Source organism: Gracilinanus agilis, chromosome 1 (genome assembly GCF_016433145.1).
Source record: "Gracilinanus agilis isolate LMUSP501 chromosome 1, AgileGrace, whole genome shotgun sequence".
Lineage (NCBI taxonomy): Eukaryota > Metazoa > Chordata > Mammalia > Didelphimorphia > Didelphidae > Gracilinanus > Gracilinanus agilis.
Genome location: NC_058130.1, coordinates 277,972,453 through 277,991,100, shown reverse-complemented (window position 1 = coordinate 277,991,100; position 18,648 = coordinate 277,972,453). Strand labels below are relative to the sequence as shown.

At 36.9% G+C, this 18,648-nt stretch overlaps 1 protein-coding gene across 1 annotated transcript in view; it reads right to left on the bottom strand.

The window, feature by feature from the left end:
• HSD17B4 (hydroxysteroid 17-beta dehydrogenase 4) overlaps positions 1 to 18,648 on the bottom strand; it is a 164,798-nt gene that overhangs the window by 62,130 nt on the left and 84,020 nt on the right. Inside the window, exons 15-16 of the mRNA XM_044662003.1 lie at positions 5,090 to 5,161; positions 148 to 251 (exon numbers count right to left, since the gene is read on the bottom strand). Coding sequence (XP_044517938.1) covers positions 148 to 251; positions 5,090 to 5,161 — 176 coding nt within the window. The remainder of the gene's footprint in view (positions 1 to 147; positions 252 to 5,089; positions 5,162 to 18,648) is intronic.

Here is an 18,648-nt window from a genome sequence, read left to right as displayed (position 1 = left end):
CAACAGATCTTTTTTTTAAACAGTTAATCTGAACAGTAAATATCAGCCCAACATGATTTCTGAAAAAATAATTTCTTAAGCCTATGAATTTAACACAAATACTTAACTGGATTATACATGGTTTTCAGAAATAAAACGTATACTTACCTTGGCTTTATTCGATGTCTTCTTTCCACCAAACCCTCCAGAACCAACAACAAAGACAGTGAACTGATTAAAGCAAATAAGTTCTTTCCCACTGTAGGAATAGACTTAAAAAAAAAAAAGCAAAATAAATTACTAATCAAGGATGCAACTACCTGTTCAAGATTACCTATGTGTTCACGATCAAGTCACTTTAGCTCTCTAGGTTTCAGTTTCCTTATTTGTAAAATGAGGGAACTGGAGTAGATGATCTCTAAGATTCACTCTAGTTCTAAATCCTATTATAACTCTGATTCTATAAAAATTTTCAACAAGTAAAATTTTCCATTTTTTTTTAAACCCTTGTACTTCGGTGTATTGTCTCATAGGTGGAAGATTGGTAAGGGTGGGCAATGGGGGTCAAGTGACTTGCCCAGGGTCACACAGCTGGGAAGTGGCTGAGGCGGGGTTTGAACCTAGGACCTCCTGTCTCTAGGCCTGACTCTCACTCCACTGAGCTATCCAGCTGCCCCTTTTCCATTTTTTAAGAGTTCTGTAATAAGAAATTTCCAAGTTCTGATAACAAGTTTTAATGATTTGGTAACAATAGCAGTTGTTAATGGTTATATTAAGATAAAAGCACTTCCACTACATTATCTCATTTGAACTTTACAACAACTCTGTGAAGTAGGTACTACAGGTATTTTTATCTCATAGTTGAGCATATTGAAAGTTCAAAGATGCTATTTTATGTCTATAATCGATTTGTAAGTGGCAGAGCCAGGCTTCAAATTCAGGCTTTTCCATTTTCAATTCTAGTACTCTCTTTACTACGTCCTCCATTTCTCAGTTCAGAAATGTCCAAGATTTTTCAGTAGTGGGCTGTCCACATGATAAGAAATGCTAATGATAAAAAATGGTGGATGGTAAATGACACACCAAACTAGTATAATAATAGCTAATTACATCACAGTAACAGGCATTTGGCCTTACTATCTAACTAGTTCTCGTGGGGTAGCCTAGCTCTTAGATTTTGTTTTTGCTAAAATTCTTAGGCAATCTGTGTTCCAGGAATAAGCAAGTGTGATATTAGAAATTTGGGAGTCCTTGAACTAATTTTGAGGTCCCTGATCTAAACTTCCAGAAGACATTTAGGACTCTTTCAAAACTACCTGTGGACATTTAGGACTCTTTCTAAACTACATTTCACATGATTCCTCTTATGTAATGAGGTGGACAGGAAGTGTGCTTACGTAGACAGAGGTATAAAGACTCAGGACTTGATTGGTATGCTCTCTCTTTTTCCTGCTGAAGCAGCCAGGGGGCAGAGGTATGGCACAACTTTTGAACCTTAATAGGCACATGGCTTCATTTTTCTAAATGGCTTTCAATAAACCTTTTGTAACTATGATATTTTTAATTCTGTCCCTCTATATTAATTTTATTTGTTACACAGGCCAAATCTGGCCCACAAGTTGCAGGCTAATAACTTTTCTAGACTGAGAGTTAGGAAGAACTAAACTCAAATCTGACCTCAGACATTTAATTTTATTCTGCCAGATAAATCACTTAACCTTTATTTGCTTTCTGTTTTATTCCTCAGTTAAATGAAGACAGCACCCACCTACCGGGACTATTGTGAAAATAAAATAATATTTATAAAGTACTTCACAAACCTTAAACTATAAATGCTACTCATCTCCCTAACTTCTTTTTTATTTATTCTATGTTGCACATATTTAAGTATGCAAATTGATGTTCCTCATTAGTATACTTTTGCTATTTCCTCCTAAAAAATTATTTAAAAAACCAAATGAGAGTTATGGAAGAAAGATATACAAAGAGAATTAAACAACTTGGTAAAATAAGTACAAAACCTTACTGAAGAAAATAACTTCTTGGAAATTAGAATTAGCCAAATGAAAGCCAATGACTCCATAAGACTTCAAGGAATAATAAAACAAAGTCAAAATAAAATGTGAAAAATTTCCTAGGAAAAGTAATTGACTTAGAAAATAAACTTAGGGAACCAGTTTAAGAACCACTGGAAGCCAAAAAAAGAAATGAGCAACAAAAAAAGAGTTTAAACATCATATTTCAAGAAATTACAAAGGAAAACTGCTCAACTATCTCAGAACCAGGACAAAATAGAAATTGAAAGAATCCACTATAGCCACTACTTGAAGGAAACCCTAAAATTAAAACCTAAAATCCAGTTCTCCTAGGTCAAGGAGAAAAAAAAAAAAACAAGCTCCATGGAGCCACAGTTAGTATTAACCAAGATTTAGTAGGAACTATTTTAAAGGAAAGGACAATTTGAAATAAAATGTACTGGAAGGTAAGAGATCCAGGATTATAATAAAAATAACCTAACCAGAATAATGGAGTATAATCCTACAGGAAGAAAAATGGATTTCAATGAAATAGAGAATTTTTAAGCATTCCTGATGAAAAAAAAAAAAGCTAAATAAAAAATTAGGGGCAGCTAGGTGGTACAATCGATCAAATGCCAGGTCTGGAGTCATGAAGAACTGAGTTCAAATCTAGGCTCAGTTACTTATTAGGTGTGTGCCCACAGGTAATTCACTTAATCTCTGTTTGTCTCAATTTCTTCATCTTTAAAATGGGGATAATAATTAATAGCACCTCTCTACCAGGTTTGTTAAAAGGATGAAATGAGATAATAATTATAAAGCAGTTAGGACAGTGTCTGGAACAAAGTAAACATAATATAAATGTTAGCTATTATAATTATTATTTGACATTCAAATAGTTCTTAAGAGAAGCATAAAAAAATGAGTGAGAAATCATGAGGGACTAAATAAGAGTAAAGTTTTCACATTCTTATATGAGAACATACATGTAAGAGCCTAGAACATTATTACCATCAGGCATCTGTAAAAGAATTTGTCTCAGATAGCATTCCTTTTTTTCTCCCAGAAGTGGTTCAGGGATCCAATGGGTTCTCTTTCTGCCAATGTCCTGGTGTGCTGTCATAGTTTTCTTTCCATCTCTATGAGCTAGAATGTCTCCCTGCCACAGCACACTCCTGGACAGCCTCTGCCCCCATACCTGTCTGTATAACCAAGCTCCTCTGGGCTGAAAAATATGACTCACCATGACTTTTTCTTAACTTTCACATTCAGAATTCAGTCTGGTGTGTTTTTTAAGTTATTATAGAGGAGGTATGCTTGGGAGCACCAGCAAAAATGTTACCTCTCTGTCATCTTAATGCTGCCTCTCGGATCTTTTATTTTTACATCACAGTAATTTCCAAATATATTCCTAACCCCAACCAAAATAGTCATCCCCTATAATAGTGTTAAAAAAAAAAAAGAAAGAAAAGTAGTTCCTTAAAACTAATGAACATATCAACTGAGATTGATGGTAACACAATGTTCGACAACCACAGACACCACTGTCCATTTAAGGAATGGAGATGCATTTTATCATTCATTCTTTTGGAAGGTTCCAGGCTTATTCATTATAATTACAGTGTTCAGTTCCTCCCTCAAGTTTTTTTTAATAGTTAAAATACTGATTGCCAAAATTTTTATCTCTACATACATCAGGAATTCAATATTTTCGATTTAATATTTTACTACATAGATACTCTAAGTATTCTCTAATTAGTCTTATGTAACCTAGCATAATGATAAATTCCTAGTCTTAGAATCATGTCATGTCTTTTATAGCCTACTGTTATAAGGAAGTAGGCAAAATGTTGATAATAAGGAGGAATAAAGGGATAAAGGAGATGTAAGGGGGATAGCTGAGTTAAGGAATGAATGGGTAGTATATGGGAAAGTAAGGGAATGAATGGGAGTATAGGAAGGGCTGCTCAAACAGGCTAGTCACAGGAGGCTAGAGACAGAGGGTACTGGGAGGAAATAGACTGGATCTTTCAGGCAAGGAAGGTATCTCTATGATACAAGAAAAATTGGGTCACCCAGAAATGTTTAAATCTGACTGGAGCGTTTCTCTTGTTAATTTCTAAAGTCCCTTGAGGGGGGAGTCAAGAGGCTCCTCCCTGCCAGTAAAACTGAATGTCTACAGGAAGTCTCAGCTGGGTACTTCCTGCTCAAGATGGATGCCTAGGTTTCCCTCAAGAAATAAAAGGAAAGTAATTTCTTCCCTCTTCACCCTTTGCCTTAATATTCAATACAATGATTCACCAGAAGCTTTTGTGTAGGTAACAAAAGGGATTTATTGATGGCAGGAATAAGTTGAGGGAAAGAGGGTTTCAGGGTTTTGTAACTGCTGCTAGGGAGAAAACTGGTGCTGGGGGAAGGGTCACAGGAAAGAGGGTCAGACTGAGAGAGGCCAGCTCTCCCAGTCAGGAAGGTTTCACTGCCCTGAAATAAAGTATTTATCAGATCACTAAATAAGGGGGTGGCTTGATTTAGGATGTCCTACTCGCCTACAAAAGCTAAATATTACCCTTCCTCCCAGGGCCCAATGGGGAAATTCAGGGAAATAGCAGGATGTAAAATGGAGAGGTCAGGGAGAGGTCCAGAAAATCAAGCTAGGTCCCAATGCACCAAAGACAAAAAGCACAGGCAAAGGTAAAAGCCAAAAGGCAAAAGCCCATCAGTTGGAGCTTCAGGACTATTTATAGAATCAGGCTCCAACTGTTTTTTGTGAATATTCTAAACCTCCTAACTGCCAGGGCTGCTACAGTTGAATTTGCAAAAGCAAAAAGCTTCTGCTGCAACCCTGCACTACACTACAAATTCTTTCAAAAAGAAATTCTTGTTCATTTCAACAACCTTGAGCTTACTTTTTCATAGACTACAAAAAAGGTACAACTGTATGTCAGTTCACAAAGCTGGTCTTACATATGGGCACTTGCAGCATAACTCTTAAAGTAGCACAAGTGACAGTATATTCAAAAACAGGAGAAAAAAATTGAAGTAAATCTATCCACTAAAACAGCATTTGCTTTAAAGATTGTAAAATCACTTACCATCCAGAAGTATAACTAATCCTGATCCTTTATCCAAGACATCAACAACAATGGCTTCATTAGTTAATTGTCCTGTAATAAAAAGTAACACAAATGATTATGTAGCCATTCATATATCTTAAATTATTGCATAACATAATTAAATTAACAGCTTCTACTGTTAATTGTATAAAATTAAGATGACATATCAATAACTTTCACTTTAGACACATATAAAAATTTTAGTATTAATATTACTACTTAAATTAAAAGAGCCATCCAGTCTTATAAGGAAATTGATGTTTTCCCCACTAATAATCCTTTAGCTAAATCCAATAGTCTTTTTTCAATTGTCATCTTCAACCTTTCAGCTACCTAAATTCATAGTTTCTTCTTTTTCTCTCTACTCCTCACTCTCTCAACTTTTATATTCAATTAATTGTCAAGTCCTATTGATTCTACTTTCTCAAAGTCTCTCATAAATGTCCCCTTCTGTGGTTTTTCACTGTTACTATTCTGGTCCAGGCCCCCATCATATCATGACTAGGAAATTGTTATGGCTTTCTGGCTGGTCGTCTTTTCTAAAGTTTCTCTTCATCCTCCAGGCTAGCCTCCATTCAGATGTCAAACTGGTTTTCCTAAAGCACAAGTCTGACCATGTAATGCTCCTAATTCAATGAACTCCAGGGGCTCCCTATTCTTTTAAAGCCCTTTATAACCTGGCCCCTTTCTATCTTTCCAGCATTTTCATACTTTACTACTCTCCAAATACTCTTTGATCCAGTGACACTTGTTTCCTTGCTGTTCCTCACAAAAGACACTCCATATCTTTTCATTTTCCCTATACCTACAACACTCTCTTTCCTGTTCCCTGCTCCCTCCCTCTTTCTGTCTCTGCCCCTTGGTTTCTATCTTTCTCTTTCTTCCTCCCCTCATCTCCATCTGTTAGCCATCCTTCAAGTTCTAGATAAAATCTCATCTTCTGTAGAAAGCCATTCACTCAATGCTGGCATCTTTCTCTCAGCTCCAATTTATTTTATGTACACAAATAGGTGTATCTATAGACATTTACACAGGGATATGCATAACACATGTACATAATATAAAATGAATTAGAGATAAGAGGAAATATATATATACACACACATACACGCACATACATACACAAGATACACCCAAATGTCTCATTTATACATAGTTGTTTACATATTGTTTCCTCCATCAGACTGAGATCTCTATAAAACCAAGGATTGTTTTTGTCTTTCCTTGTATTCTTAGTGCTTAGCACTGAGCATGGCACACAACAGGTACTTAATAAATGCTTATTGACTTAATAAGAGTTGAATTAACCTAATTCAAAACCACTTTTTTTATCAGGCAACTTCTTATCCAAATCTGACCAAATGGATATTTAATATATTAAATTAATACATTTAATGTTCCCACTTACTACTCAAAGTCAGAAATAGAGAAACAAGCTCCCTTATCATGAATTATATTGGGTCACATGTCTAAGATTGATAACTAGACACTTTCCCCAATCTTCAAAACCTTTCCAAAACAGGAATTTTGTGCAAAAGATAAGACAATTTCAGCTTTTTATAGTCTAAGACAGTGATGGGCAAACTATGGCCCACGGGCCAGATGCAGCCCCCTGAAATGTTCTATCTGGCCTCAGCAACATTATTCCTAATCTGACGAATACAATGAGTAGGATACAATACAATGAAACTTAGAAGAGTTGCCTTAGAAACAGACTGACAGATGAGCATTTCCTTTCCTTTGGTCCCCTCTTTAAAAAGTTTGCCCATCACTGGTCTAAGACACTAAAAACCCCAATGAGATGAAAACTTGATGCACCAACAGCAAAAACTAACTCCCAACCCCTAATATGTTCATTCAGCATCCATTCCCCCCACCAGACTCTCACAGGGATGCATAAGCTTGCATCAGAACTCTACCCAGGCTTTCTCAGTTTACCTCCTCCAGACCACAGAAACCCCAAAATGCAGGACCTACAGCTGCAGTAAAATAGTTCTCTGTGCTGCAACAGAGCTTATCCAGGGAAGAGAGAGGAAACTGGGACAGAATTCCATCATGTTTGCAAGAGTGGAGCTTACTAGGCCTGAAGAAATGGGCCTAGCATCCACCTAGGGCCAGTTCTCTGTCCTCAGAACTTATTTGGAGCAAAAACTGAGACTGATGAACCATGAATTGCTCAAGATAGGAAGAAGCTGAATCCAGCCCACAAGGTAACTTACCATCAAAGCAGGTTAAATCAGAAAGTTAGTGATAAGGTAAAATAGGAAGAGAAAGACTGAAATTAGCAAAGCTCTCAGAAGGAAGAAAACTCAGTTAAAGATTTGAGCACAAGCAGATAAAGCATCAGGGAAGGATAGATAAATAAAGGGATAAAGCAACAGAAGGAAATATGGCTTCTAGATCTGCTACAAGTATACGGACCTCTAGGAATACATATTGCAAGATAAAGGAAAATGAATGAACATGTGATAAGGTAGAAGAACCTGTAGATTTCCAAGAGAGTAACATCAGAATGTTTCTAAGGGAGTTTAAAGGAGAAATAAGAAGTAGGAAAGCAGAATGTATTGCCTGGGAAGCAGAAATGAGCAACAAAACAGAAAATCCTAAATTTCTGGTGGCAAATCTCACCAAAGAAACAAAGAGAACAACTGATTAAGAACACAAATATACGGAAATAAAGGACAATCCCTACCAAAGGTTACTGATTTAACAGAGAAAACAGAAACAAATCACTGCTTTCCAGATATAGAGTTGGGTGGTTTTGATAAAAGCATATTAACTTAAAAAGGATTGGACTTCAGGCAAGAAGGACCCTGATTTACATTGTCCTCCTAAGTCTTCCCAATGCAGAATGCAACATTTCAACTTCATGACAAGTGGTCTACTTAGATTATATTCTTCAGTATATGATTCTGATTTATTTTGAAGGCCATTTTTTAACAGTTGATAATTATTTTACAACTGCAAAAGCCACCCTTTTCAAGCAGCCTTATTCTCATCCCTTTTTGTCTTCTCCAGCAGATTGCCCCTACTTTAATCTTTACTCTCTCCCTATTGTGTGGATTGAACTTACTCCTCAGGACTCTCTTACCCAGCATCCCATTTGTGTCCTTATGTTACGCATGTATACTACATGGGAATGCATTGAAGATAAAGTTTTGGTATAACCCTGCCCCTGTCTTTCTTCTTCCCAGAACATGGCTGTGGAAGCTTGGAGGAGAGCTTGGCAGGAAAGTTTACTCATGTTGTCATACTTAAGCTTTGTACTTCTATTTTTTATTTCTTCTACTTCAAGGGATTACTAATGAATCTTATGAAATATAATAGAGTTATTAATATTAATTTAAATCTTATATTTTTGGTGACCACGAAGAGATCCAAACTTCACCTGGAAAAGTTCCCATGGACATGGTGTCAGTAACCACAAGGGTTTGTGGAAAGTTCCACGTTGTTCTCATAGATTTTAAGACAGGATTTGGAAAATATTAAGTTTAAGGAGAACTATTTGATACAATTTGTAGATGATTTGCTCTTGGCCTCACCAAATGTCACAGTATGCCAGGAAGATAGCAAACATCGTTTAGAGGTACATAAAAGAGGCTACAAGATCTCTAAGGTATTCAGTGGTATCTCCCCAAACTGGAATATTTAGTGTTCATTTTAACTGCTAGTGCCTGCTCCATTTCCCCTAAGCACATTGAAGAGACTCGGAAATAGAGCACACACTCCACTGAGAAATAGTTGAGGGCAATTTTAGGAGCAACAGGATTTTGTAGGCAGTGGATCCCTTGCTATGGGGAAATAACCAAGCCCCTTATAGCTCTGACAAAAAATTCAGTCCCTGAACAGCTTAAATTAGAGGCAGAACAACAGTCAGCTCTTTCAAAATTAAAATGGGCTATCCAGTCTGCCTCTGATCTATGCATTCCAGATTTTAAAAAGCCATTTACTTTGTAAGTACACGAACAGAGGGGTAGCTTAAGGTGCTTTAACTCAACCTTTGGGACCGATCCAGCATTCAGTTGCTTATTATTAGGCCCAGCTGGACCCAGTAGCTTCAGGAGTACCACCATGTCTTAGAGGTGTAGCTGCCACAGCTAAATACTAAATACTAATTAATACTGCCACAGCTAAATACTAATTAATAATTAATCTGCTGATTTAGTATTGAGATACCCATTAACCATAATGTGCCCACATGAAGTTGAAGCATTGTTGCTAAGACATAGAACACGGGCTTTTTCTGATCAAAGACTTGCTAGGTACAAGGTAACCTTGTTAGGTGATGAGAACATTACCTTGAAATGCTGTATAGTTCTTAATCCTGCAAGCTTGCTTCCTGATTTACCAGTTTCAGAAGAACCATTGCACAGTTGTGAATCTTTAGTGTCCATGGCTGAAAAATTTTGAAACAATCTCCCAGACATTCCTTTAGACAACTCAGATTTATTCTTATTCACTGATGGTTCTTCTTTCATAAGGGATGGCATACGCTACACTGGAGCTGCTGCAGTCACAGAATTTGCCACTGTGTGGTCAGCTTCACTGCCCTCAAATCTAAGTGCTCAAGGTGCAGAACTTATAGATCTAAAAAATGCCTGTATAATTGCCAAACTATTTACACAGACTCTAGCTATACATTTGGAATATGCCTACAGTAGGTATGCTGTGGCTTCAAAGGGGATTTTTAATCTCAGCTGGAAAATGTATAACAAATGCAGAAATTATTAATGAGGTTCTTTCTGCCCTTTGGCTCCCTGAAACTCTAGGTTTGGTTTGTTGCTCTGCCCATACAGGTGGAACTGACCGTGTTTCTAGAGTCAGGCAGACACTGCAGTGAAGCCATGACCTGAATTAACTTTAATATTGAAAACTAGTAATAACTTAAATTTATCCCTTTCTTATAATGAACAGGAAGTTGGAAAATGGAAGCAAAAATTTAAGGCAAAACAGATAAATAGTGTATGGCTGTCATCTGAAGGAAAGCCACTACTCCCAAAGATGTTTTTATCACCAAATATGCCTATCCATTCACAAAAATGGTCACTTTGGTACCCAGGGCATTGTAGACTCTGTTAAAAGAGTATGGGGAACTGGGAATTATGGGAAGATGACAGCATAAAAGCAGCAAGGCTCCAGAACTCCCTAAAGCTCTTCATCACCAATCAAGGACAATGGGCTCCAAGGGAACAGAAAACCAAATCCAACAGAGCTGGAGGATTCTCCGGCTAAACCCAACTTAAAAGATGCATGGGGAAAAAAAAGCCTGAATTCTTTGAACTGTCCTGTGGGACGAGAAAGAAAGGAGGATGATCCCAGATCCCCACCTCCACCTAATGTGCTAAGTCTCCAGGGGATCATGGAATCTCTGGGTGGGCTGGGGTGCTAGTCCAAGGAAGTGTCTCACTGGCACAGCTGTGCGAAACTCACAGACAGCAGGAAGGCTGCAGGGGGAGAAACCAAGAGAAGGTGAACATACGCTCCACCTTGCTCTGCCACCCCCCCCAGTTTCTCTTGAGGATTTGACCTCAGGATACTTGGAGCTGTGCAGATCAACCTCACTTGGCTTAATCCTATAAATACAGCACACAAGAAGTCTTCAGAGGGCCAGGAAGCTCCAACAACCCTCCCTCACAGACTATAATGAAAGTAGCTGAATTGACTTCTTTAGCTTTTACCACCAGCTGAAGAAAATCTGGCTTCAGGTCCCACTAACGTAATTAATCAACAAAACAGAGAAGAAGCTTTCCCAGGGCTGAATAGCCCAAACACATAGACAAAAAAAAAAGAAAATTAGAGGACCAAGATTACAGCCAATTACAGGGGAGAAAGAAGGAAAAAATATGAGTAAACAACAGAAAAAGAAAAAAGCAACCACAATCAACAGCTTCTATCCAGAAATTGAACAAACAGCAAATGGATCAGAAGACTATAAAGGAACACCAAGAAAAACATAGAAACTTCAATGAAATGGTCAAAAGCTTTGGAAGAACTTAAAATTCAATTAACTCAAGAACTCAAAATTCAAATAACTCAAGAACTCAGAAAATAATAAACAGAGGTGGAAGACAATTGGAAAAAGGAAATACATTATCTAAAACAAGAAAATAATGTCTTCAAAACCCTAATTGACTAGCTGAAAAATGAAGCAAAGAAGGTGAAAGATGATCTACAAAGAAAATCTGACCAGAAGGAGAAGGATGACCAAAAAGCCAGGGATGAAATTCAGTCTTCAAAAATTAGAATTCAACAACTAGAAGCAAATGACTTCACAAAGCAGGAAGAATATATAAAACAAAATCCAAAAAATGAAAAAATTAAGGAAAATGTGAAACACCTCATTGACGCAACCCCAGTTCAGGAAAAAAGATATCGAAGAGACAATTTAAGAATTATTGGTCTACTGGAACATCATTACAAAAGAAAATGCCCGGATATCATCCTAAAGGAAATTATTCAAGACTGTCCTGACATTCTTGAACAAAGTAGAAAAGTGGAAATTGAAAGAATCCACAGATCACCTCCTACATTTAATCCACAACTGACAACTTCAAGGAATATAATAGCCAAATTCAAAAACTACAAGACCAAGGAAAAAATATTACAAGCTGCTAAAAAGTCATTAAGATACCAAGGAACCATAGTTAGGATAACACAAGATCTGACTGCATCTACATTGAAGGACCAGAAGTCTCCCTGATGTCTGTAGGCTCCTTTAAGGTGGAGAGTGAGAAGCCCCTCCCTGCTGGAGTGAAAGCAGTAACCAACAGAAAGTGAAGCTGACACACTTCCTAAATAAAATGGATGCCTGGCCAATACTTCCTCTGGAACCAGGTGGTTGCTACCTTCCCTCTCCTCAGCCCTTTAGCCCTGGAAGATGTTATAAATAACTATTGAAGCTCTTGGTATCAGGCTAAGGGTTTTATTAAAACACAGGAAGGAAAACTGAGGAAAGAGGGTTAGGGTCTGGAGAAGCTGTTGCTAAGGGTGATTGGCCAGTGTTGGCAATGGGCCTAGAAGGTAAGACCAGGCTGAGGGAACAAGCCCCTCACCCAGGGATAATTTCTACTGCCCTGATGTTAAGTGGTCCACCAGCTAGAGAGATGAGGTCGATGATTTTGTTTAGGGGTGTTCCTGTTGCTAGGCTGACCTAACCTAATTTCCTACCCATGATACACAACCAACATCTCCCTTCAACCTCCTGGGGTCCCCAAGGGAAGTCAAGGGGTAGCTGGATGTCTGGGTGAGGTCAAGGAAATCAGAACCCCCAGGTTGGTTCTGCAGTGGTATTTATAGTCCCAGATCAACTGTCAAGTCTTGGGACTGGCACTAGCTGGGTCAGAGTTCCATTCTCCTAACTGCCAGGATTGCCTAGGGTAATTTTGCAAATGCAAGAGATCTTGCATAAATCCTGCATTACAGGAACTATGCCCAAACAGCGCTAAAAGACTGCCTGCCCTTTGATCCAGCCATACCATTGTTGGGTTTGTACCCCAAAGAGATCATAGGGAAAAAGATTTGTACAAAAATATTTATAGCCTCGCTCTTTGTAGTGGCAAAAAACTGGAAAATGAGGGTATGCCCTTCAATTGGGGAATGGCTGAACAAATTGCAGTATATGCTGGTAATGGAATACTACTGTGATGAAAGGAATAATAAACTGGGGGAATTCCAAGTGAACTGGAATGACCTTCAGGAACTGATGCAGAGTGAAAGGAGCAGAGTCAGAAGAATATTCATTGTACACAGAGACTGATACACGGTGGTAAAATCGAAAGTAATGGACTTCTATACTAGCAGCAATGCAATGATCCAGGACAATTCTGAAGGTCTTATGGAAAAGAACACTATCCACATTCAGAGGAAGAACTACAGGAGTAGAAACACAGAAGAAAAACAACTGCTTGAACACATGGGTTGATACAGACATGATTTGGGATGTCGACTCTAAACAACCAACCCAGTGCAACTATCAATATTATCAAAATGGAAATAGGTTTTGATTGATGACACTTTTTAAAACACGTTGGCCATGGGGGCTTGGTAAGTGAGGGGGATAGGGGAGGGTGAATGGGAGAGTAAGAATGTAACCATAGAAAATTCTTCAAAAAAATAAAAATCCAAGTTGGGAGGGAAAAAAAAAGAGTATGGGTAGCCCCTTGTTTAACTACTATAGTGTCTAAAGTGTGTGCAACCTGCCATACCTGCCATATAATCAGTAAGTCTTTTGTGGCAAAGCTTTTGGTGGGTGTCCTCTGGCTTACACACCTTTTGAACACACACCTACAAATTGACTTTATCAGTATGCCAAAGGCCACACAGTATAAATTTTGTCTAGTCACTGTGGATCAACTGACCAGAAGGCCAGAAGAGTTTCCTATCACCCAGGCCACAGTGGATTTTGTTGCCAAGGTGCTTTTAAAAGAAATTATTCCTCTCTTTGGCCTGCCTGCACATATTGATTCAAACAGGGCAACTCATTTTACTGATTCGGTTTTATCTCAGATATATTCTTGTTTGGGAATCACTAGGGGTCAGGCCAAGTTGAGAAAATAAATAGAGATTTTAAAACTATGACTGGCAAATTGTGCAGAGAGACTCATTTAAAATGGTCTGACATTCTCCTTCTGGCCCTATTTTATCTTTGAAGCAGGCCCAAGGAAGATCTACACATCTCACCATTTGAGATGCTTTTTGGACATCCTCCTATCCAAGCTAAGCCTTTTTCTCCTGCATACACATCATTACTAGGGAGAGACACTTCTATTGTTCATATATACAGGATTTACAGATCAAATTGCAAGAACTCCATGAATCCAGGGCTGCTATACAAATAGGACCTATCAAGTTCTCACTCCATGACCTACATCCAGGAGATAAGATATACATAAAGAACTTCCAGCACACTAGGGCAACTCAGCCTGCCTGGGAAGGTTCATTCCAAGTCCTTTTAACCACTCCAACAGCTATCAAAATTGGAGAAAATGACTCTTGGATTCATTGCTCACATATAAAGAGAGTACCTTCTGTAGACACTGAATGACTATATCCTGTCATTCTTAATTGTATTTGCTGATTGTTTGTTTTAAGATTTTATTTTGTTTTTAAGTTCATATATTGATCTAATATGATATATTCTGTTAACACTATGTCACTTTAAGTTACTATGTTTTGGCCATTAGCTATATGTTCTCTTACTTTGTATTTATTTGTACCTTCCTCTTATGACTGGACTGGATCCAGAAAATACCATTATAAAAGTCCATAAAAAACTTGGACAAACCTTTTCCATGGCAAACCATAGGTCATTATGGATGCTGGGTTTGTCACCAGATTCATCAAGGTCACATGTTGCCTTAATTGCCTTTTGTCCCTTTTTCCCTTTGTTAATTGTTCACATAGATGATGATGGATGATCTCCATCAAACTGGTTACAATCTGTATCAATAACCTTTGGAGAAGTTAATGAGCTAAAAAAAAATACTGTGGGGGGTTGAATGCATTTACTCTGAATGTAAACTCTTATGCCCAATGGGATTGCCCCCTAATTGGCTTTTTGTTAGTGCACCTACCAAACATTGGTTTTGCTCTCTTTTCTCTTTTATTTCCCTCTTATTCCCAAGTTATTGTAATTCCCCCTTAGAAAGTGCAATACTATATGCACCTCTAGTAAAAGATCTTTTGAGATATAAGCTGGTTATGTATAATGATTCATTGGGGAGACTAGGCATATAAATCTGGGAGATTCCAACATGTTTGCCTCCCAATGGAATCACAGGGGGGGATTATGTGGATAGAATTTGCTCCCGGGGACTCTCTTACCCAGCATCCCATTTGTGTCCTTACGTTACATGTGCATGCTACATGGGAACTCACTGAAGATAAAGTTTTGGTGTAACCTCACCCCTTTCTTCTTCCTGGAACATGGCTGTGGAGGCTGGGGGGAGAACTTGGCAGGAAAGTTTACTCACATGGTCGTACTTAAGCTTTTTACTTCTATTTTTTATTTCTTCTACTTCAAGTGATTACTAATAAATTTTATAAAATATAATGCATGGAGTTATTGATATTAATTTAAATCTTACACTATTTGGTAGTTTTGCCTACTAGTACTCTCGTGTTTCTCTTATCTCAGCTAGCCATCATACTATATTTCTCTTTCCCTTTTAGGAATACTCAATTACTCTAATTCTACTCATCTCACTCTCTTATAAAATCTGACACTACTTCAAGGTAAATAGTCTGTGGCTGTAGTTAGATTGTGAGTGATATATTCTATCATCACACTTAAAAGAGCTCATTTTACTTCCTTTCACTGTCAGTTGGAGGATCAGATATGACAGAGAAGACCCAACACTGACACAACTTTTTCATCAGCAAGAGATACATCTTTTAAAATTGGTAGTTTCTGTAGTTCCCAGTTATTGCTGGAATTGAAGCTTGAAGATCTCATTCTTTTAGTTAAGAATTGTTTCTCCAGCCATAGTTGAGAATGGTGTTTTATCTTATTAACTTTTAATTTTTTAAAGTGATCTTTGATATTTAACGTGATCTATTTTGAGCTTACCGGATGGCATAAGGTATTAGTCTAAAATTAATTTCTGCCAAACTGTGTTCCACTTTTGCTAGCAGTTCAGGTAAAAAAGGGAGTGTTTCACCCAATAATTTACATTTATCAAACACTGGATTACTATTTTTTAACTGCTTCTGTTTCTTGTTTATGTAGTCAATTCCAATGTTAAACTCTGGAGTACCAAATATTTTTCATGACTCATAACACAGTTTGCAATTTAAAAATACTGATTTCATATCTTTTCACATTATTTCCCTTTGAAAATAAATTTGATTTTGTTTTGTCTAGTTCACCCAAGTCTCCCCTTGATTTGACTAGTACAGCCTAAATTTTTAAATTTATGTACTGCTATCATAGATATATTGGCAGTGTCCACATGTGAGCAGTGAACTACTTTTCAATTCTTTTTTCCCTTTACTTCTGAAAAGTGTTTTGTAGATATATTTTACAAATTTTGCATTATTTCAAAGACATGTTGTGCATTTTGTAGTTATTTTGAATGAAATCTCTCTTATTATCATTTCTTCCTGGGTTTTTTATAATACTGTATAGAAAAACTGATGATTTCTATGGATTTACCTGGTATTCTGACATCTTGCTGAAGCTATCAATCATGTCAATATCTATTATGGCTCTCTCAAGTTTGTAAAGTCATATCATCTATAAATGAGAATAATTTTGCCTACTCTTTGCCAATTCCTAATACCTTATATTTTGTTCTCTTGGGGGCAACTGGGTAGCTCAGTGGATTGAGAGCCAGGTCCAGAGACAGGAGGTCCTAGTTTCGAATCTGGTCTCAGACACTTCATAGCTATGTGACCCTGGGTAAGTCACTTAAGACACTTAACCCTCATTGCCTAGCTCTCACCACTCTTCTACCTTAGAACCAATACACGGCATTCATTCTTTTTTTTTTTAAAAAAACCCTTACCTTCCGCCTTAGAGTCAAGACTGTGTATTGGCCCCCTTTTTAAAAAAAATTAATTTTGTTCTCCTGTCTTATTTCCCATAAGGGTTCTAAAATGATGTCAAATAATAATGATAAAAGGAAAAGGGGCTATCTAGCTCTACTAGCTTAAAACTGCTCTAAGATTTGTCCATTCCTTTCTACACCGATGCTTTTTAGAGTTTTTGACATAAACTTTGTAAAAGGCATTTTATGTAACTCTTAAAATAATTATTCTTATCCTATTCACATGAACTGAACAGTAGACGATTATCCCTAAGTAAAATACATAAAACCATCATCTCACACACAAAAAAATACATAACTAGAATAATAAAATTCATCAAGAATAAAAAATCTCCAGAGGAATAATTAAAAAAAGACGGAAAGTAACAGATCTTAAACTATATTACAAACAAGCAATTATCAAAACGATTTGGTATTGCTTTAAAAAAAAGAACTAAATAGTGAATCAGATTAGATGAACAAGATAAAAAGCAATCAAACATGAAGCATAGCATTTAATAAATCTAAGAGCACTCAATTACTGAAGACAAGATTCATTTCAAAAACTGCTGGAAAAGCATATGAAAACATGTTCCAAATCACTAATGATAAGAGAAGTACAAATTAAAGCAACCTTTAAGTTTACCTCATACCCATCAAATTATAAAAGATGACAAAAATGACAATCATTGGATGGTTAATAAAAATATATACAAGATAAAGCAATTCTGTGAAGCTATAAAATGCTCCAACCATTTTGGAAATCAATTTGGAACTATGTCCCCAAAATCACTAAACTGTGTACTAAACTAGTGATGCTCCCATTAACTTTATACTCTGGAGATCAAAGAAAGAAGGATAGGATGCCTTTGTACAAAAATATTCATATATTAGCATTCTTTATTTTAAGAAACTGGATGTTTATCAACTGAAAAATGGCAATTTTTTAAAATGTCTCAAAAAAGATTTATCCTAAAAGAACCTCATATATTTATCCTATGTTCAGGTATTCCTAGTAAAAGGGTTGCTTAGATTTTTTTTTATATGACATAAGCCATTGGCCAAACATAGGCTCATTGCTGAATGGAAGAGAGCAGTGTCACATACATTTCAGACCCTGGTTCTATGTTTCTTTAATATTATTCTCCCCATTTTCCTTTTCCTTTGTATTCACTACATAGTGTTTTGTTTTGGGGGGTTTTTTGGGCTTTTTGGTCTTGTTTCTGATTTTCTGAAAAGGTTCTTTTTGTGAGCTCTTTTTTTCCCTCTAATGTTTTATCATATTTTTAATTTCTTCTTTTACCAGGGATCATCTGAATCTATGACCTTCAATTGCAATCCATGCCTTTTGAGTCCATTCCTATGGCAGATGAATATAATGCTATATTATGAAAATGAATGGAATGGATTTGGACCTATTCCATTATTCTTTGCATAGGAGGTGTACTATGAATTTGGAACACTGCATATAATGTTGGATTTGATTATGTTATAGGTAGTTTTCTTAACAAATATGTTTTTTTGCAATAAGGAGTAGCTTCTGAGGTAGAGGTACATATTAGGAAATGTAGGTACAGAGTTAGCTAGAAGCACAGTGGACAAAACAACACTGGGTTCTAAATTAGAAATTCAGCCTTAGACACTTACTAGCTGTGTGACCATTTAACAAGTTTAAGCAATTCACTTAAACTGTTTGCCTCAGTTTCTTTAACTATAAAAATATTAGCCCAAGGTTGCTAAGAGGAAGAAATAATATTTGTAAAGCACAGGGCCTGGCATATAATAAGCACTATATAAATACTTATTCCCTTTCCCCAACCCCATGTAGAATAGTTTTTTAAAATGTTCTTTGAATAGATGGCTCAAACTCTCGATGACTCATTGATTTCTGTCATTGCTCATTACATTTAGAGCACAGATCTACCAAAGAAAATAATGAATATTGCTCTTCATTTGATGAAGCTAGAGCCATATCTTCCTACACTTCATTATCTTCCCACAGAGTCTAGCATA